Source organism: Microcebus murinus, chromosome 1 (assembly GCF_040939455.1).
Source record: "Microcebus murinus isolate Inina chromosome 1, M.murinus_Inina_mat1.0, whole genome shotgun sequence".
NCBI lineage: Eukaryota > Metazoa > Chordata > Mammalia > Primates > Cheirogaleidae > Microcebus > Microcebus murinus.
In genome coordinates, this window is record NC_134104.1 from 93773586 (window position 1) to 93795463 (window position 21878).

At 33.8% G+C, this 21878-nt stretch overlaps 1 protein-coding gene and 1 pseudogene across 2 annotated transcripts in view; one reads left to right on the top strand and one right to left on the bottom strand.

Annotated features, from left to right (window-relative positions):
• ZBBX (zinc finger B-box domain containing) overlaps positions 1-21878 on the top strand; it is a 100919-nt gene that overhangs the window by 40767 nt on the left and 38274 nt on the right. For both annotated transcript variants that reach the window (XM_012752203.3, XM_076004139.1), the window contains exons 9-13: positions 3769-3927; positions 9166-9340; positions 13738-13858; positions 21083-21192; positions 21591-21691. In XM_012752203.3, coding sequence (XP_012607657.2) covers positions 3769-3927; positions 9166-9340; positions 13738-13858; positions 21083-21192; positions 21591-21691 — 666 coding nt within the window. The remainder of the gene's footprint in view (positions 1-3768; positions 3928-9165; positions 9341-13737; positions 13859-21082; positions 21193-21590; positions 21692-21878) is intronic.
• Positions 16426-17704, bottom strand: LOC105864348 (malate dehydrogenase, cytoplasmic-like; annotated as a pseudogene).

A 21878-nucleotide genomic window follows, 5' to 3' on the forward strand; every position in this document is an offset into this window, starting at 1 on the left:
TGTATCTCTGTCTCTACCTCTATATCTATTTTGACTAGCAAATTCAAGTTAAATAACAGAAGTCTTCAGCAGAGATTATAATTATGAGTTTTTAATGCAAGGTTGTAATCTATTAAATGTCTTCTAAAATTTTGTAATGGGAAAATCAATGAAAATTAACACTATGAAAGGAGATATTCTGTTTTTTTCCCCCAAACTTGCAAAGTAACATAGGTATAAACTATGTGTGAACTTCTTTGGGCTGGAACTTCTGGATCACTTAAGGAGACTTAGCTATGTCAACATGATTATTAATATTTATGGCTGGATATTTAGGGTTTTGGATGATGATGGTAGTTGGAGTTTTGAAGCACTGACACTACCATAAAGTATATCATTTTTCTAACCAAACTAAAACTTTCATTCTTGGACCTTAACTTCTACAAGGTGCCATCCATTCCAAAATGCTATAAAATATCAACCCTCTTTACTTTGATTAATGATACATTGTCAGAGTGATGAATTCTTCTAGAGTGTAATTTGAAAGATAATATCATTCTAGGAGAAAAAAGTGCAGGTGAGAATTTAGAGCAGTTATCAGGTGAAATCCTACCATCATACAGTGTAGTGAAGGATGCGGAGGAGTCTGGGAATGCTGGCAGTAAATCACATTTTTTGGCTCTAGTTTAAGCTTCTATCCTACAGTGAGATATATGATTTAATATGTGTCCTGAAGGCTGTTTTGGTTTCATTTTAAAACATTTTTTAACATGTAGAACAGTTGCACAGGCAATTTTGTACATTTGCATTCCCCTTCTCCTCCTGTTACTACCTATTACTACTGCTATATTTAAATTTTCATATTTAGAAATTGGGAAGAAAATTATCATTGAGTTTCAAAATTTGAAAATATTTTATTACTACATAGTACAGTGTTATGATACTTAATATTCAGTTATCTATTTTAAATATTTTATAACAATAGCCTTCACATTCTTGGTCATTGGCTATTATTCAAATGATTATGGTTATATTAAATAAAAGATAATGTGTTTTCTGTTGTAAATCTAGATATGTACTTCTAAGTAGAGACAAAAGGTTGCAAAGATATTTCAAACTACTAACAGTAGTTACCTCTGGGGAGTACTATTCATGAATTGGAAAGAAGCTCCATTTCTTACATTTTAATATGGTGTGACTACAATTTATTTTTATGTGCTTAGTCATATATAAAATAAATAGGCAAAAAATAAGTTAAAAACAAACAAACAGAAAACGTAGCCACCTAATCCTTGTATTGGCAATTATATACAGAATTATAGTTTGGGGAGATTTTTTTTTCTTTTAAAGGAAGGACCAATGTTCAAATCTATTAGAGATAAAATTTAATATTTTCAGTTTCAGGAAATCAAAAGTAAAATACATTTTCTGTGATATGAAGGCTAACATAAATTCAGTAGGGTAAAGGGATTAGGCTGGAATAAGGAAGATCTTGGTTCTTATTCAAGCCCCCACATTTCATAGCCATTTGACTTTGATCTAAGCTTTCTGAACTTGGGTTTTCTCATCTATGTAATAGGAAGCCTATCTGCTTTCTCTCTCCTTGTATTATTGTTTTGAGATTAAGAAAAATAAAATATACATACACAGTCTTAAAATGGAGAAAACTAATATTTAAGTGTATGATGTTCTAGAAAAGAAATTTCCATTTATTGGCATTTAACTTCTTTCTGTTACATACTGAATTAACAGATATTCAAATATGGAACTTCATTTTATCAATTATCCGTGATGTTTATCTTGTTTTTACCAGTAAATTTAACTTAAGAAAAAATCATTTCAGAGTCTATTAATAATGCTTCCTAAAAATGTTATAAAAATTATTGGTACATTAATAGCAGGATTCATTTTAAGACAGGAATATATTTTATTTTATATTACTTAATATATATTAATATTTGAATGCTAATTCTATCTTGATAATTCTATATAAAATTAATACTATTGCTTTTGATATTTTATAAATAGAAAATGAAAACCAGACATTGTAAGTGCCTTTGAAATCTACAGACCTTATTCTAGAAAATGTAAAATCTGCCTTAGTTTGGCTTTCTTTTTTCAAAAATATTGGTAAAACTACAGATATTCCTGCAAAAATGTAACATTACCCTTATCGTGAATTTCTTTTAAAAGTAAAAGAACTACATAGCTCTGTATAGGAATTTTGATAATCATTGGAAAAATTTGGAGCAGATTAATGTTTGTATACAGACAGCAATATATGTGCATAGGTCACATTTGTCATTTTTCATAGGTAATTTATTAATTCAGTGTGAAATAACACTAGTTAATTTGATGTTCACTGATGTATTCCAGGACCAGACTGCAATGAATCTTAATAGATTTAGAAAAGGTCATAACTGAAAAATTTCAGTGTAATCTTAGCTATTTAAATTGGTAACTAGACAAAACTTTAAAAATAGGATTATTTTCATGGGAGAGTATAAAATAATTATTTCTGATCCCTGCTGAATTTTTCCTGTCTTGAGGACATCTGCTAGGAAGTAAGACTTACTTCCTGTCTTCCTAATGCCAGGTTCTCATAGAGCCTCTGAAGGTCCTGAATCTTCCCCTTGGAGTTTAGTTCAAGCTTAGCTGGGATCCAGAATCCTGCAGCGTCCTTGGGCAGATGGGGTAGCTGCTGATAGAAAACTCTTTAGACAATAGGACTTTCCCAACATTTGCCTGCTCCTTGTCAGTTTCTCTAATACCAGGTGGAAAGTTATTTTTAAAATTCCCTTTTCTCAATTATTTTTTCTAATTCTGTAACTCTTGTCCTTCTTCCTTCAACACATTACTTTTACCATTTGCTTTTTTCCAGGTACTGTGGTAGCCATACAAAGTTTTAAAAACATGGTTTTTCATTTTGTGAACTTATGTGGTATGATGGGATAGACAGACACCAAAAGGTGATGTAAGATCAATGTAGTAAGGACTATTAGAGATCCACTGAGGATATTAAGGTGGTAAAGAGTGTGGATACCTCACATGGTTAAGGGGGTAGTGGAGTGTGTGGGGAAGGGTTCTTAGACCTTTGGAAGTAACTTATGATGAATCCAGAAGCAGAAGTAAAAGTCTGCCAGGCATAGTTGATGCCAGAGGGAAGAAGGCCTTCGTGGTAAGTGAACCTCATGAGTAAAGGCACGGAATAAAGCAAAACTTAGAGTTTACTAGGGAGCTACAAATAAAGGCACTTCCTTATGTGCACTTTTGAATAGTGAATACTTTCTAAAAATATTTTGTCACCAAGGAATACTCATTACAGCTTATTCAGACTCCTACTAGATTCACTCACTATATTTAGTTCTTTAGCCATCACGTGCACAAAACAACATACCATGAGTCATGAGAGTTATATTTACCTGGGGTCACTTGTCAGCTCTGTCCCACACTCATCATCTGACTAAGGGCAAGTAATTTAAACTCTCTGAGCTGTAGTTTCTTTATCCCTAAAACAGAGGTAAAATAGTTGTCTTAGAGTTGTCTTGAGGATTAAATAACATAATGGTTTTAAGATGATTAGGATAGTATGGACCCAAACTTGTCCCCTCAGTAGATGGCAGCTGTCACTATTATATTGGTTGATACAAGTATCAATTTATTTTTAAATAGTAAATAAAATTAGGTGAATTTTAGGAATCATAGAATAATTAAATATGATTTAATGTATATGAATTGCTTAAACTGACATATTAGGCTCTTTGGTCATATTTTGTTCCTTTTTTATAGGCAAAATCTCAAATATTATCCAGTGTATTGGATGTTGCCCATCAGTTTATAAAGGAAGTTAATCCAGATGAACCCAAAAGGGAGAATAATTCTACAAAAGAAACCAGCAAAAGTCAGCAAAAACCCAAATCTCCACTTCTGCAGGGGAGCAGCTCTGAGGTAAACTGAGAAAAATAGAGTAGACATTTTGCGTCATACATAATCATGGTGAATGCCATTCATGTACTTAAATAGAGCTGTAGAGTTTTACAGATTATTTTTTCACATTGTTATTTAATAGGGATTTTATATATCTATTTATATTTTTTTACCAAATACACCATGACTATAAAAATCTTTTCAAAGACATTGTTTTGGTTCCACTGAACACTGATCATTTTGAGGAATGATCTTTTGATCATTTGACATTGAGCATTTTTACCATGTCAGGAATTGAGTAAGTATTTAGGAGAAACATTAAAACAAAAACAACAATGCAATTTAGCAATTTTATATTAGTCAGGACTTTAGAAAGGCTAAAAATACAAAACCCTGCTAAGAGATCTAGGTGACAGGCAGTTTCACAGTTATTTTAAATCAGATTTATACCAAATTCTGGCAGTTATTCAGATTGACTACTGACCCGATGATGTGCTGGATAAGCTTTTATCAGCTCATGCCTGTATTTTTTGTAATAGACTTGTATTGATTCTTTAGCAAAAAACAAGCTTCAGCTTTTGATCTATGTTATAATCCTCATTCTTTTAGATGCCAATCACCTTTTCCCTCCAGTTCAGAAACTGTGAGTAACTTGGCCAAAGTCACACAGCTTATTACTTGGTGACAAAGTCTGGGTTGAACTTAAGTTGAACTTAAGCTTGCTAAATTCTAAATCCATGCTCCTAGAACATAAAAGAAAATGTGCTCTGTGCTAGTGGAACCTCTTTTTAGCATAGAAACCATGCTTGAATTTTCCAGTACAATCAGCATATTTGCATGGGTTTGATTTTCTAATAGACCTCCCAAGAGTGTTTTGCAAAGAATCACCGAACGAGGTCCAGCCTCATTATTATAATAATAATGTACGGAAGACCAGACACTGCCCTAAATATTTTATATGTATTATTTCCTTTTGTCTCTTTTCTTAATTATTCCTTTTTATTTCCAAAAGAGAGAAGAGTGGCAAAAAACAGGTTTTGTAAATTGTTCAGCATATCATTGATAATGAAACTTAAATTTGAGCTCAGACCTCTGACTCTGAAATTCTTGCTTTTAACAGCTACACAGAGGTAGTAGTTTTAAAAGTTTCTCCTTCATTTTATCTAATTTATCCTATCAAAAATAAATCAGCAGCTAATTTTTATTGCACATCAAATACTAGGGGTTGTGCTTATTGCTTTACTTGCTTATCTTATCCAATAATCACTATAACCATATAAATTTTGTGCTACTATTACCCCCATTTAACAGATGAGAATGGTGGCAAGAGGTTAAGTAATTAGTTCTACTAGAAAGCTATAGAGTGAACTCCTTTGTGCTTTTAATCCTTACAATATATGCTTCCTCTTGTCTCCATAGGTAACTATGAATGCTGTATAGATCCCCCCACCTCTTGTCTTAAATTAAAAGCCATTCATTCAGTGGTTTCATCCAGAGGTGTGTATTAAAATCAACTGGAAAAACATTAAAGAGATACACATGACTGAATTCAGCATCTCTGTGAGTGAGGTCCAGGCATGTGTGGTTTTGTAACAACTCCTCAGTGATTCTGGTGAGTATTCTTAGTTGGGAGTCACTGCTGTAGCCCTTCAGGTGTACACCTGTACACAGGGCACACACTGAAGAGATAACCCCCTCAAAGGCCCAGCAATCCTCTATGGAGAAGGGCATTGGTTCTCAAACTGTAATAAGCACCAGAAGCACTGGGTGAGTTTGTTAAAAATGTGCATTCCTGGTTTTGCCATCCAAATTTTGATTTCATTTTTTTTTTTTAATACCTGGATTAGGACTCAGGAATCTGATTTTTTAATTAGCACTCCCAAGCAGTTCTACTGGCTGGAAGAGTCAAAATGGTGTAAAAAACTGATATCTGTCTTACCTCATTTTTAATGAATTGGAACCATGTTTGATGGATTCAAGCCAATGTGCATCTTTTTGTTGGAAAGAGGAGCAGTTCTTGGAAGAATTTATTTTAGTGGCTGAAATCTGGGTTTGAAATGCTGGCACTGGTTTTCGTATAGCTTTGTAACACTGGGCATATTACTTAGCCTTTTTGACCTCTGTTTTCTCCTCTGGAAAATGGTGATGTTAAGATACATTTTATAGGGATGTCATGTACTTAAACAGTAATGAATGTATAGCATTGGATTTCTACGTGCTCCTTCAAATTTCCTAGCTCCCTCAGAATTGGGCAGGGTCATGTTGGGCTGTGGAGTAGAAGTGATATATGACAGCTCTGAGCTGATACATTTAAGAGCTAATGTACAATCTTCTAGCTTTTTCTTACTCTGCCACAGCTATGAGGAATCCAGGTATTCCAATGGCATAACTCCAAGATGCAAATGTCTTACACCTCTGATTCATTGCTTGGAAGGGAGCTGCTCTGGACAGCTGGTGAAAATACTGAATACTTAAACTGTTTTGTATTAAACCACTGAGTTTTCAGTACTTCTTCACAGGGCAGCATACATACATAGACACACTGACATATTGTTTACTGGATACCTGTAAGTACCTTCTTACCTACTCCTAAAGCTTACTATCTTCAAACTAAATTCATCCCCTCTCTTCTAAAACCTATAGATGTTACTGTTGGCAGCTCACTATTTTAGCTTTCCAAGCCAACAAAGGCCGTTATTTCCTATAGTTGTTTCTCTTCCTCCTCTGCACATCTGTTAAGTTACTGTATTAGACTTCTCAGGCTGCCCTAACAAAATATTTTAGACTGAGTGGCCTAAACAACAGAAATTTATTTTCTCACAGTTCTATGAGCTTAAAGTCCTAGATCAAGGTGCTGGCAGATTTGGCTTCTGATGAAGCTTTTTTTTTCTGGCATCATTCTTGCTGCATTCTTACATGCCCTTTTCCTCTGTGCACATGTAGGGAGAGAGAAAGAGACAGACATTGGGGGATAGGGCTTTAACATGAATTTGGGGGGAGGCTCAATTCATTTCCTAACAGTTACTATGTCCCATGCAGTCTACCATCTAAAAACTTTCTTGAATGTTTAATCCCTTGTTCTATCCTTATTGCTATTTTAGTTACTGCAATCAGCTTTTGCTTAAAGAACAAATTGTTTATAAGTGGAAAGTGCATTTCATTCTCTCCCCTTCTAGGGGTCAATTAACACTTCCAGTTTTGTATATATGTATTTAATTACACAAATGTTAATATGCTTTGCATACTGCTCTGAAAAACTGCTTTTTATACCTAATCAATGTAGTTTTCATATCCATATAAGGACATTCTACAGCCTTCTCATTCTATGTAGTGGCTATACTCTATTTATTGTATGTGAAGGACTTTTAAAACATATATCTTCCCCTGATCAACATTTATGCAGCTCTAATCTTTTGCCAGTACAAAATATAAAGTATAATTTTGAAAAATGTTTTATATATATATATATATAAGTATATTGAGATGATAAAATCCTGAAATTCTTAGATAAGATGATTATATATTTCTAATGTTGGTCAATATTGTCAAATGGTTATAATATTTTAATTGGTTTCCTTGGATTCAAACTGGCTATTCCCTAATTTCTCTCTCTGCCACACTACTGTGTGGAACTTCTCAGTGGTTTTGCATTAAGGCTTAAGTCTGATAGCCCTAAGTGTGAGTTCCTCTCTATGGCATGCTGAGCTCAGACTGTCACTGCTTGTCTTTCTACCATTTATGTTTTCTCATCCTCCATTTTTTGCTGTATAGAGGCACATTACTTACCGTTCCATGCCACAATGCTGTTCTATACTCCATGTCTTAGCATGTATATCATTCCCTTTCTCTGGAATACTGCCCTCACCACTTGTTGCTGATGGATTTCTTGTTTTATCTTTCAAAACCCAGTTCAGAGGTTTCTTCTTCTGAGTCACACCTGCTCCTTGTGTCTGTTTCTCCTGGGGACTTACTAACCTATGTTTCTGTTGTTAACAGCACAACGTCTACGGGCTGACAGGTTCTCAGAATTTCTTTGCTTATGTTTAAAAATTTTCATACACGTCTTTAACAATATGCTTTCAATTGTACTCTAAAATCTGCCTGTTCATTTTTCAATTAAAAGCTTAACATTTAAGTTTGTATTCTTATATCTAAAAGATAGCCATGGAGATTTAGCAATATGATCAATGTAAATAATCTGCAGGTGATAATTCAGCCATTGGTGTGGCTTTTATTCTGCTTGAGTTTAATGTGGCTGTTTTCTCTGATTCACTGGGTAATTGTCAAATACAATTTGACATTTTCTTCTGTGTGTTCAGACTGAATTTGTATTTTGCACTGAATTCTTCTCCCTCATCATCATTAAGCTGAGAAGCATGCAATATTTCATATGCATTGATGAACTTATTCATTCTGTTGACTTTTACTGAGCACCTAATTTGTGCCAGGCACTGCTCTTGGGACTGAGGAAAAAGACAAAAATCTCTGATCTCATCATATTCTAATGGGGAGAGACAGGCAATAAACATATAGAATTAATTTACATAGAGGTAAGTAATGGGAAGAAAAACCAAATAAGGAATTATAAAGTGGGAAAAAGGGGACTACTATTTTTAGGATCATCAGTGAAGAACTAACTTTCTGAGTAGGTGACACTTGAGCAAAGACTAAAAAATGAGGGGAATGGCTACGTGAAGATTTGGAGAAAGTTCATTCCAGGCCCTGGGTATTGCTAATACAAGGCCCCAAAGAGGGAACGTGCTTGATGGGTTCCCAGAACTACAGGAATGTGAGCTGAGCTGGAACAGGGTGAATGAAGGGGAGAATGGAAGGAGATGAAGTAAAAGGCAAGAAAATACAAGATAATGTAGATCTTGATGGGCACTTGGGGTTTCATAGAAAGTCAACAGAGGGTTTTGGATGGGGAATGATGTGATCGGATTTACATTTTTTTTTTTTTAAAACTGCTCTTATGTGGGAAGGTTGCAGGGAGCAAGAGATGAGGAAGTAGAAAGGCTGGATACAAGGCTATTGCATCTTGACAGTGATAACATTGTAGGCTCTCATTTTAATAATTTCTGAAGAGACTGTAATTGCCAATAGAGTTTTAAAGGAAACAGGAAAGCATATAAGTACAATTTTAAAACAGTCTAAGTTTAAACATTTCTGATTTATAATGAGAAATAATTAGTCCTACCTGTATTTTAAGAAACAGGAAATTTAATAAAGCATGCTTAGATACCCTTTTAATTCATTTAGGTAGAAATTACAACAACAGAAAAAGCAGAATGTACGAAACCAAGAGATAGACTATTGGGTGAAGGATCATTCGATGAAGAAGCTTCTGCCCAGTCCTTTCAGGAAGCATTAAGTCAGTGGAGAACTGGCAATCACGAGGAAAATGAGAAACAGAATTTACATGCCGCAAAACCAGGTATGGCTATTTTTATAACATGAATGTTATAAAATGAAGGTCTCCATTCTCTGTGAATATGTTAATAATAAATGCTGTGTCCAAAAACAATACACATTGGAACAGCAGTTTGCTATAACTCCTCAAAGAGGCATGCAGTGCATGCTCATCGGTGAATGGTTTAATGCTTACAGGCCCTAAATCAGGCACTAGGGCACTTGCACTTGTTTTCTATGTAAACTCAGACTGTCGAATGAGAGCCTAATTGGATTCTTTCAGCTCCCACTTTCTTAGCAGGAATTTTTTTTTTTTTTCAGAACAACTATTTTTTTTCTTTAAACTGTTATTGCAACACATGAAATGGGAGGATCTGTGAGATAGAGAAATAAAGATTTTTTTATATATGCCTTGAAAAATATGATTTCAAGGAACCCCCCCCAAAAAAAATTTAGGGTGAATAAATTGATTCTTGCTTTTTTTCTTTCTTTTTGAAGAGCTAATTTTAATTTTTTTCTTGATGATTTTAGCCCTCATACACTAGGCATTGAAGACCTAGATGACTGAAATGTAGAGTATCTTTGCTTTAAATTTACTAGTATCTCTTGAGGAAAAGTGTAAGCATTTAAGGTATTCAATTTATTAATTTTATTACTTGGACTCTTGTGTCTTCCAATTGCTTTTCATTGAATATAACGCGCTAGATAAGAAATTTCAATACTGTATCGTACTTGACAGAAGCATCCAATTTTACTATTTTTACTGCATTCTTTTCCAGTGAATGAACTCTCCTATCATTCCCCTTTATTACATAGTATAATTTCCGATGTCAAAGTACCTACCATCTTGCCAATTGCAATTGGATTTTTTACTAAATTCTCTCTCCTTCAAATATTTTTTCCTGTATTTGTCCATGCCCTACACCAATGTCATTAATATTTTCAAGACTTTGTTCGTATGCTCTCTTCTTAGTAGTACGTACCTTAGTATGCACCTCATCTCTCATTGACTTTTTGTTATGTTATGTGCTTTATATGTGTACCTTCATATTCTAATGGTATTTTTTTTTATTTTTCAACCCCCCAAAATACTAAATATTCTATTGAAATACCTTCTTAATTGTCTACTTTGAAAGGCATAGTATTTAAAACAATATTAATGTAGAGTTGAAAAATCGCTGGATCAGAAGCCCAAAACCATTTTAAAAATTTGTTTTTCAGCCTGGGCATGGTGGCTCACACCTGTAATTCTAGCACTCTGGGAAGCCAAGGTGGGTGGATCGTTCAAAGGTCAGGAGTTCGAAACCAGCCTGAGCAAGAGTGAGACGTCGTCTCCACTAAAAATAGAAAGAAATTAATTGGCCAACTAAAAATAAATATAGAAAAAATTAGCTGGGCATGGTGGCACTTGCTACCATGGTAGTACCAGCTACTCGGGAGCCTGAGGCAGAAGGATTGCTTGAGCCAAGGAGTTTGAGGTTGCTGTGAGTTAGGCTGACGCCACGGCACTCTAGCCCAGGCAACAAAGAGAGACTCTGCCTCAAAAAATAATAATTGCTTTTCATAATGGAAATAACTATATGATAAAAATGATATGATAATTATTTAAAAAGACTTAGTTATAGCAAAAAGTTACCAAGAACAAAATGAAAATAGCTCAATCCTACCTTCTAGAGATAACCAGTATTAACATTTTGGTACATGTTTTTCAGTAAACACAGTTGAGTACACACACAGGAACAAAAATTAGCCAATGCTGGGTATGCTCTTAGTTAACTTTCATTTTCACTAAGATTCTGTCATGGACAACCTGCCTTCTAAATACAGATATACATCATCATTTGTAATTGTTGCCTGGTATTTTATATGTAATGATTTAATCAGACATTTGTTGGTGGATATTTTATTTTTAATTTTCAGTATTATAAAAGAAGTTATGATGGTCACCTTAACTGTTTGTGGACTTACACAATTGCCTTAAAATATATTTCCAAATATAGAAATGTTATCTCAGTGGCAACTTGTTTTATTGAAATTTTGATGAATATTGTTGAATTGTTCTCTACAAAGATTACTGTGCCAGTTACTCTCACTGTTAGTGTATAAGATGACTATTTCCCCATATTATCTAATTCTTTAGAATTAGAATTGCTCTATTATAAACTTTCAAGTGCACGATAAAACATGCCTCAACAAATTTAAAAAAAATAGAAATTATACTATGTATCTTTTCAGACCACAGTGGAATAAAATTAGGAATCAATTCCAATAGAAACAATCAACTCTACACAAACACATTAAAATTAAGCAACCTACTGTTGAGTAGATATTGCTTCCCATTTTTGACATGGCAAATGATGCTGTTCTGAGTTTTCTTGTACAGATCGCCTGGTACGCATGTGTACACATTTCTAGAGATGTCTATATCTAGGAGTGGAATAGCTGGGTCATAAAGTGTGCATATATCCTCAACTATACTAGATAAAGCTGAATTATTTACTAAAGAATTGTATTCCCAGCTGCCGCACATAAGAATTTTGGTTGTTTTCTGTTATCAGGAACACTTAATATTGTCAGATTCAAAAATTCTTGCTGGTCTGATAGAGATGAATTTGTGTACCTCATTACAAATGACATTCAGCATCTTTTCAGATGTTTCATGACCATTTAGCTTACTAGTGTGCTTTAAATTTTTCATGTTTTCTTGTTATCTCTGTGTTGATTTCATTCTAGTATTCTAAAGGCTCATTTCCTTCAGTGTGAAAGGTAGGTACTTTCAAAGGCCTAGAAGGTTCTGTGTGATCTGAAGTCCATTATCTCACAGATCCCATCTCCTGTTACTCTTCCTCTGGCTTGTTTAATTTCAGCCACTCTGGATTCCTGGCTGTTCTTCAAACACTTCAAGCATATACACCTTAGGACTTCTGCCCTGTGTTTTAGGGAAAATACCCAAAATCCTATCAATACGAGTGATAGAGAATCTCACACAAATTCTCATAAAAGTTAGCTAGTGAACCATGAAACAAGGGAGCAAATCAAAACCTAAGTTACTTAGTTTACACGGCCTTTTTCCAGGGAGCCATGACTCATAAATACATACATTCTAAATTTGTTTACTATAAGCAATTCTAAACAAGGGCTATCATGCTAAATATACTATATAGCTAAAGATTCTCCTCCTAGTGAATATTATTAATCTATTTGCCAGGAGGTCTAGTTATCAAAAGCAAATTATCCCAGGTCACCTCCCATCTTTATTTCCTGGGAATGAGCCACTGGTAATGGGAGAAAAGCTAATCACACGGCAGCTGCTTTAACTCCTTCCTCCCCATCATCCTTCTAGGTTTGAGGATTATGTTTCAAATACAGTGGCTCTTCTCTATGACTTGGACAGAAAACAAAAGTGAGCTTTTCTTTTATTCTTTCAGCTCTTTTGTCAAGAAATCTTTTGTTTTATAGTAGAAGGGGGGACTCATAGTGGTGGCATCTCCTTTTCTCATGAGTTGCTCATGTCTGTAACTCCTGCTCTTTCAGTTTAATGGATTCTAGTTGGAGTTTCTCAGAAGTTCTTTCTTTGCTCTTTTTTTTTTTTTTTTTTTTTTTTTTAACACTGCTCTACCCTTTGGGAAGAATGGAAGTGGGATGGCATACTTCTTTTGGTATGTTTGAATAGCCAGCCTGTGGCTGTTTCTGGAAGAGAATCATTAAAGTCTACAGTATGAGATTAGGACACCCTTTAGCTCTGTAATTTAAAAAATATGTTTTTTCTCCATCTTTACTACTTCTCTTTCTTCTCCTCCTACATATTTTCCTCTATGCTGTTCCGTGTGGAGAGAGGGGCGATAAATGGGAGGTGGAGAGTAGAAATCCTGAATTTATGCTGCTTTCCTTCCCAGAAGTCTTCATCAGTTTTAAATATCTCTGAATAGTGATTTTAATTTACTAGTACTTAAGAAATATCCTAAGTATCTGGAAGTAAATTATTATGTAGATATAAATTTATGAGGATAGTTGTCACCTTCAGGTGTCATTCTGAATTATTTTCTGTTTCTCATGAGTAAACATTGTTGTCAGTGGCTATAATAATTTATGTATGTGTATGTTATACCTTTACGTATGTGTGTGTAGTATAGAATGTACACTGAATCTGTTTGTATTTATTTTCCTCATTTAAAAGAATTAGTTGCTTTAAAACACCTTGTGAATCATAAGATCCTTTCATTTCAAGGGATTATTAAACAAGTTGTACAAGCATTTCATAAATCAACAATATTTAACATTTTGACATTATTTAAATCTCAACCTATTATATAGATAATTATCGAAGCACATATGCCTCAAAAATGATGAGTTCTGTATCTTGAGAGAAGATATATATAAACTTGGTTACATTAATTATGCACATTGTGTTTATTTTTCTAGACTCATTGGAAGAATGTGAAGTACAGACTAACATGAAAATTTGGAGAGAACCACTTAATATTGAATTTAAAGAAAATAGTCTATCCTACATGGAAAAATTATGGCTTAAAAAACACAGGAGGTATTTTCTGAATTATTATTATTAAGAAATATAAAAGTTAATTATATTTCTTTCTTGTGTGACATGTCCTGTAACAGTTTTATATGTAAGTTTCATATTTTCATAAATAATTTTAAAGTAATATTAAATAGCTATGAAGCTTCTACTATTCTAATAAGAATTTTAATTCCATTTAAGTGTATGATGCATCATTAATTTAGAGTCTGCCTTGAGAAATGGAAGTGTGTATATGGAGAAAAGGGACAAATACAGTATAGAAATTTAAGAATAACAACAAAAATAATGTCATAAATGGAAGATTACTTTGAAGAGATATTTCTGTAAGGTTTTTTACATTAGCATAAACACCCCAGGCTATAATTTTCAGAATTGTTTTCAAGTTAAGTAGATATTTAACATTATAATTTTATTAATAACTAAAGATATTTAATCCAAATACTATATCATTAGATGCTATCACCTAAAGCCGTGACAAAAATACAGATTTTTTTAGTAGGTCTGAAGTGAGGCCTGAGATTCTGCATTTCTGAATTTCTAATGGCTGGTGATACTGGTGTGATGATGCTGGTCTCTGGTCTCATTTTGAGGAGCAAGGTGATGGAAGAACTCTCCAGAATGCACCTGAGCAGTGGTGATCAAGCCCTTGCTTCACCTTTGGTCCTACAAAGCCATCTCCTAAGGTGGCCCATTCCGACTTTGGAATATTAAGCTTGTTGTATAATATTTCCTATTGAGCTATAATCTGTTTCCAGCTAGTTTCTAAACTCGGTCCTAATTCTACCCATTGAGCCTCTACAGAGCAAAGCTGATTTCTCTACTCTATGGGATCTCTTCAGATTTTTGAAATCAGCTCTCATGTCTCTCTTGATGCTTCTGTTTGATAGGTTAATATCTGCACTGCACCACCACCCTCCTTCCTTCAACTGTTCTAAATGTTGAAATTTTTTTGCATTTAATTATTTTTGTCTTGAAATAAGATATACAGAAGAGTTGCAAAACAGTACAAAAATTCCCAGCTATCACCCACTCAACTTTCCCTAATGGTAACATCTTACATAAACACAGGATGTTTATCAAAACCAAGGAATTGACTGACATAGGCACAATATTATTGACTAAACTATAAATTTTATTTGGATTTTGTTGGTGTTTCCAAAAACATCCTTATGTTGTTCTAGGATCCAATACAGGGTCTCACATTGCATTTTTTGTCATATCTCCTTATCCATTACAGTTCTTCAGTCTTTCCCTGTTTTTCATGACCTTAACACGTTTGAAAAGTACTTGCCAGATGTTTAATAGAATGTCCTCAATTGGGCCTGTCTGATGCTTTTAGTAATTAAATTGAGGTTATACACTTTGAGGAAGAATACCACAGAGAGGATGTGTCCTTCTCAGTGTATGGTATTCTGGGGTCATGATGTCAGTATATCTTATTACTGGTGATGTTTAACCTTGATCACATGCTTAAGGAGATGCTCAGTTTCTCCACTGTAAAATCACCGCATTCACTTTACAGTTAATAAATATGTCAGAGGAAGCATTTTTAGATGATGTAAATATTCTGTTTTCCCTTAAACTTGCACCTCCTGATTCTAGCACTCATGAGTGAATTTTGCCTGCCTCGGTTATTACTCTGCTACGCTATTAGTGATTTCCTATTTCCTTTGTTCCTTCTTCATTTATTAACTGGAATTCTTTTTCAAGAAAGTATTCCTTCTCCCACTTTTATTTATTTGTTCAATTGTTTATTTATGTGGACTCATGGATATTTATTTTATTTTGGGGATTAATATCTAATATCGCTATTTATTTTGTGACTCATATTGTTCCTGATTTGGCTATTGGAGGTGCTCTCAGGTTGACTTCTCCATCCTTTTGACATGTCCTCATCTTTTGTGGGTTTTGGTTAGTTTGCTTTGAACATGTCTTTATCCTTCTGGTATTCAAGGTGTATTTTCCCTGCCTCAGCTCAGGAATCCATTTCTCCAAAGAATACTGATTCCTTTTATTGGAGAATGATGTTCAGAAACTAAAATCTGGACTGTTAGTGTGCTCATTGCTATTCAGGTGTCACAGATTGCAGGCCTTTTCAGAGGATAGAGCTAGAACATACACACACACATACACACACACACTAACCCAGTGTGCACACACTTCTAAATTTATTTCTGTACCTATCTATCTGGATATCTATTGAGGTAACATGAGTTCACACTGATAATTCCGACTCCAAACCAATGTCATATGGTTTATTTAGCATTTTCCCTTTCCTTGTTTGAAATTTCTTCTACCTACAGTGAGAAATATGGCTTTCATTATCTATATTTATTAATTAATTAACCCTAATATGTACATAAAGTAGTTTCAGAATTACTATTATTACTGTGAGATAGATTGCAATGGTTACTTTTTTCATTTGAATATACATTCATTCAGAATGCAATACTAACAACATGATGATAAACTGTTACTCACAAAACTGTACAAAGAAGCACACAATCTTTAAAATGTGTTGTTTTTCATGAGTAATTTAAATATATTATTATTATTATTAGGTACTAGAGTCAAAGACAACATTTAGATTCTGCAGCTTTAAGATCAATATTCTTATGTGAGAAATCATTAACAAAACCTTCAGCAAACTTTCAGGTCTTACTTTTTTTTTTTTTTTTTTTTTTTTGAGACAGAGTTTTGCTCTGTAGTCCTGGATAGAGTGCAGTTGTATCACCAGAGCTCCATGCAACCTCAAACTCCTGTGCTCAAGCAATCCTCCTGCTTCAGCCTCCAGAGTAGCTGGGACTACATACAGGCATGTGCCATGTAGCCCAGCTATTTTTTCTATTTTTAGTAGAGATGGGATCTTGCTCTAGTTCAGGCTGGTCTTGAACTCCTGAGCTCAAGCAATCCTCCCACCTCGGCCTCCCTGAGTGTTAGGTTATATGCATGAACCACTATGCTAGGCCTTATTCTGGATTTCAACAGGGAATGAGTAGAGCAGATCATTGAGAATACCATAGAGGTTGCCATCAGAGGTAATGCCTGTGGCCATAAACTCTCCTTCTGGTGTTCCAAGGCAGATGCCACTGGTGTGGTCAGAGATGGCTTTTGCACTGGGTAGATTTTGAGACTTGATGACAGCAGTACCACATTGCTGCATAGTTGTAATGAATTATCTTATGAGCCAGCTGTCATCTTTGAGAGCTTCATAAACAACAACTTATTTTCCTTGCAGTTTCACCTTGACAAGGTTGGCATCTGGATACTTATTTGAGGAATGGTTTCCCCAGATAGTGGCATTCTTTACATTATTAGCAGTCATACCAAGTTTAAGAACAATTAGAACTTTAGCTCAGGTTGTGATCCAAACTAGTCAAGCAACTGAAGTTCTCCTTGGGGATGGATGGAACTGACTTGGAGACAGTTGGGCAATTGGTATTGGCTGGGTTAGTAACAATAATAACTTCTTGGTGTATTTCTCCAAGGCTGCACTCTAGCATTTGAAGATTTTCATATTTACTTTCAGTAAATCTTTCCTCTCCATGCCTTTACTTCTTGGCATGGAGCCCACACGGATGACCACATCCAGATTTTTGAAGGCAGGTTCTTTATCTGTTGTAATGACATCTTTTAGGTGGGAAAGAGAACAGTCTTTCAGTTCCACTAGAATACTATCCAGGAAGACCATCATGAGGGTGATATCTAATAGTACAAGAATAGGGCAGTGTTGGTCTTTACCAAAGACAGATATATTTTCAATACATTTTCAGATACATTGCTATATAGCAATGAATATACAATTTGACTAGCTGCTCCAGTCATAAGGACTCTGATTGGTTGAGACATGATTGGGAGCTACACAGACAATTTTAGCACCTGCAAAATGAGTCTCAGGAAGTCAGGCCACCTCTCACAATGGTTATTTTTTAATGATAATCATTTATTTGAGTTAACACTTTATGTCTTAATTATACATGCCAATGCAGAGCAATCCATTTGCAGATCACAAGTATCTGATATATTTTTGATACTGTGCTTCAGAAAAGTTTCCTATATTGATAACCATGATAATGATTTTGACTTTACTTTTGTCAATTGTGTTTTAAATAATCGTATAAATATATATCCTATTGCATTGTTAAAATTTCTTTTCTGATTTGGATTTTACCTGTGATCAATATGTGTTAATAGATCTCTATTCCCCCATATTTATTTAAGTATAATTGACAAATAAAAGTTGTATATATTTAAGGTGTACAATGCGATGTTTTGATATACATAGACATTGTGTAATAATTACCACAATCAAGATAATTAACATATGCATCACCTCACATGGTATTTATATTTGTAAGTGTGTGGTAAGAACACATAAGATCTACTAGTTATAGTCATCATGTTGTATTAATAGATTAGATCTCTGGAAGTTATTCATCCTGCATAACTGAAACTTTTAGGCCCTTTGACCAACATTTTTCTATTTCCTCCAACCCCTATGCCCTGGTAACCACCATTATACTCTCTGCTTTTGAGTTCAACTTTTTTATATTTTGCATTATCAGTGAGATCATATAGTATTTTTCTTTTTGTGTCTGGCTTAGTACACTTAGCATAACGGCCTTCAAATGATGGAAACAACCTAAGTGTTCATCAATATATGAATAAAATATTATATATGTGTGTATATATATATATATGATAGAATGTTATTCAGCCATAAAAAAGAAGGAAATCTGCCATTTGTGACAAAATGATAGTATTGATAGATCTTAATAGCAAAATCTCCAGTGGATCTTTTAAATCTAGAAAATCTTCATGAAACAATGCAGAAGATTTGGATTGAGTATTTTAAGGGCAGATGTTAGCAATTAGCTGGTATTCTGATTCCAATTCCACCAATCATTTCATTGCATGTAATCCTCAATTCTAGCTGATCATCAGAAGCAGTTTTATACTACTGAGAGTGGGTTTGAGACTCAGCATTTAAAAAAAATCTTGCCTGGCCACTTTGATACAAATAGCCTAACATTCATTAACAGAACAGATTTAAAAGTACTCATTACACATTTACCCATCAGAATTAGTCAATGCTCAATATGTATTTGCTAAATTTTAAAAAGGGAAAATATGGTGAGGTTATACTACTCTAAAAGATATTTAATCTTTTATTCATGTGCCAAGATGTTTTTTTAAAAAAATTGATTGTTTTGTTCTTGCTGATTTGTTTCAGTTCTTTGTAGATCCTGGATATAACCTTTTATCAGATGTGTAGATTGTGAATATTTTCTCCCATTCTGTATGTAGGTTGTCTATTTGCTCTGTTGATTATTTCCTTACCTGTGCAGAAGTTTTTTAATTTAATCAAGTCCCATTTATTTATTTTTGTTGCTGTTGTATTTGCCATTGGTGTCTTTTTCATAAATTCTCACTACTGGGTAATCTACCCAAAGGAAAATAAATCTTTTTTTCAAAAAGACACCGGCACTCAAATGTTTATTGTAGCACAATTCAAAATTACAAAGATATGGAATCAACCCAACTGCCTATCAATTCATGAGTGGATTAATAAAATGTGGTATATGTTTACCATGAATAAGCAAAGAAAGAAAGAAAGAAAGAAAGAAAGAAAGAAAGAAAGAAAGAAAGAAAGAAAGAACGAACGAACGAACAAAAAACATTGATGCCAGGGTTCCAATAACTCCAGCCAGACTTAGTTCACTGACTAACTAGTTGTTTGTTTATGGGCAAATCACTTAAATATTCTTGGCCCAAGTTTTCTCATTTGTAAAATGTTGAGCTTAAAATAAACAATTTATAAGACATAAAAGCTCTGATACTTCATTATCTCAATTATAATAGTCTTTGGTTCAGAGCATTTACTCATAAAATTAGAGAATTTTTCACTCTATAAAGAAGGAGTATCTGAATAAAAGTATATTTATATGTGTATGATAAAATTTAGTTCAGTGAACACATGTCAGACTGAAAAGAGGTTTCTTGTGGCCTGATGCCAATTTATCTTTGACCATATACTATTTAATATTTTTATCTATAATTTCATTAAGTTATGGATGTAAGATGTCATGCTCAACAAATTTGTTAAGATAAATAATTTGTTAAGATAAATTTGTTAAGTTAAATAATACATAAATATTTTATAGTCTTCTGACATATATATTACACATATTTGGAAAATGGGCATAATCATAGACTACTAAAAGATTATCAAATGTTTAGAGCATTTTCAAGTTGCGAAAAAGGCAATACAAAGTAAGGACATAGTTAAGAATCTGGGCTTGGGGAAGCAGACTGCTTGAATTCAAATTCCTCTTTTGCATTCAGCACCTGATTGACTGAACAATTTGTTTCTCTCCTTTGTGTTTAAATTTCATTAACTATAAAATTAAGATAATATTAGTGCCTATTTAATACCTATTAAAATTTAATATGCCAAAATTAGCAATAACAGAGCCTGGTACATTTTAAGTTTTGTATCAGTGTTAACCACAAATAGCATGAAGAATGCTCTGCCTTTCGTGTGGGAACCTCATGAGCTTGCGTGGTCTAGAAGGCCAGGTCTGTGCAGCTGCTTATATCATTGGCTAAACGGTGACTTCTCTCCCCAGTAATCTGGGCATAACCTCTGGAACCCAATATATACTCTCAACTTTTGAGAATTCCTGGGCTTCAGTGCCTCCATGTGAAATGGGCTGCATCAGTCCTCATTGTTAATTAAGTAATAGATGCCACAGCCAGAACACCTCACATTCATATCCTATGAACCTATTTTATCAGCCTGCTGGTGTGGTGAAATTTCAGACAAATGCCCTCAGGTTCCCTTGGAACTCACTGACAAAATGCCAAGACTGTGAGATAAAACTCACATTCATAAATTAGCTTTTTAAATAGAATGGTATGTTTTATGGACTCCATGTGGCTTCTGAGAGAACACTGACTTCTATCATAACTTTGATTTTCATATTAAACAAAAAGCCGTAGGATATGCAATTTTAAAATGTTGTGTGATGTCAAGTTGATTTACAATTGTTTTTAGTACATTGAGATTCTGTTATACAATTACAGTTGTCTTCTTTGAATTAAAGGTAAAGTTATGGTTTCATCATTAATTTTGTATACTCATTTGATAAATAAATCAAGATCTTGTCTAGGAAAGTCTCAGATAATGTATTTTAGTCTTTTGATTGCTTCTTTCTTATTTTGTAGAACTCCACAAGAGCAACTTCTTAACATGCTACCGGATACACTTATACATCCATGTAAAACCACTAGTGAGGCACAGTGTTCTCAAAATGAAAATGATGAAGATAGTGATGGTTCGTTCAGATTTATTAGATATTTTTAAAATATATTATTTTAAATTATATACACTAAATATTAAGAAGCATCTGCTTTTGCTTTTCTTTAACATATCATTCTCAATTGTGCTATGTAATTCTTTATCTCCAGATCAAAAATCATGCACACTCACTTCTTCACATTCTCTAAATTTACTCTGCCTTAATTTAAATATTAATAATGTCATTATTGACATTAAAAATTGAATGCTAAGAAAATGTGTATTTCATTTGACCTAGGAAAAGTGACAATATTTATCGTTGTGTAGATGTACAGAACACCATCCTTTTATTTGTTAGTTATATAATTTGAAGAAAGGAAATTATCAAGTAAGATATATCCTTTGATGATAATATTTTTAAATCTTATTTCCTAGTTGAAGAGATCAAAGTACAACATCCAGATCCTTTTCTGCCAGTTGAAGAATTAAACATAGAGAGACCTGAACCATCTCTAAAGATAGTCGAACTTGATGATGTGAGTGCATAGTTACCATTCACATACCTTAACAAACAGGAAATTCATAACATTTAGTTACATCTACATATTATTTTCTACAATATTTCTTTCATAGCTCAATATAGTTTAGTAGGAAATTTACCAGTGAATTTAAATATGCTGATAAGAGTAAAACAGAATTTTTTATAGAGAGTAAATTGGTGAG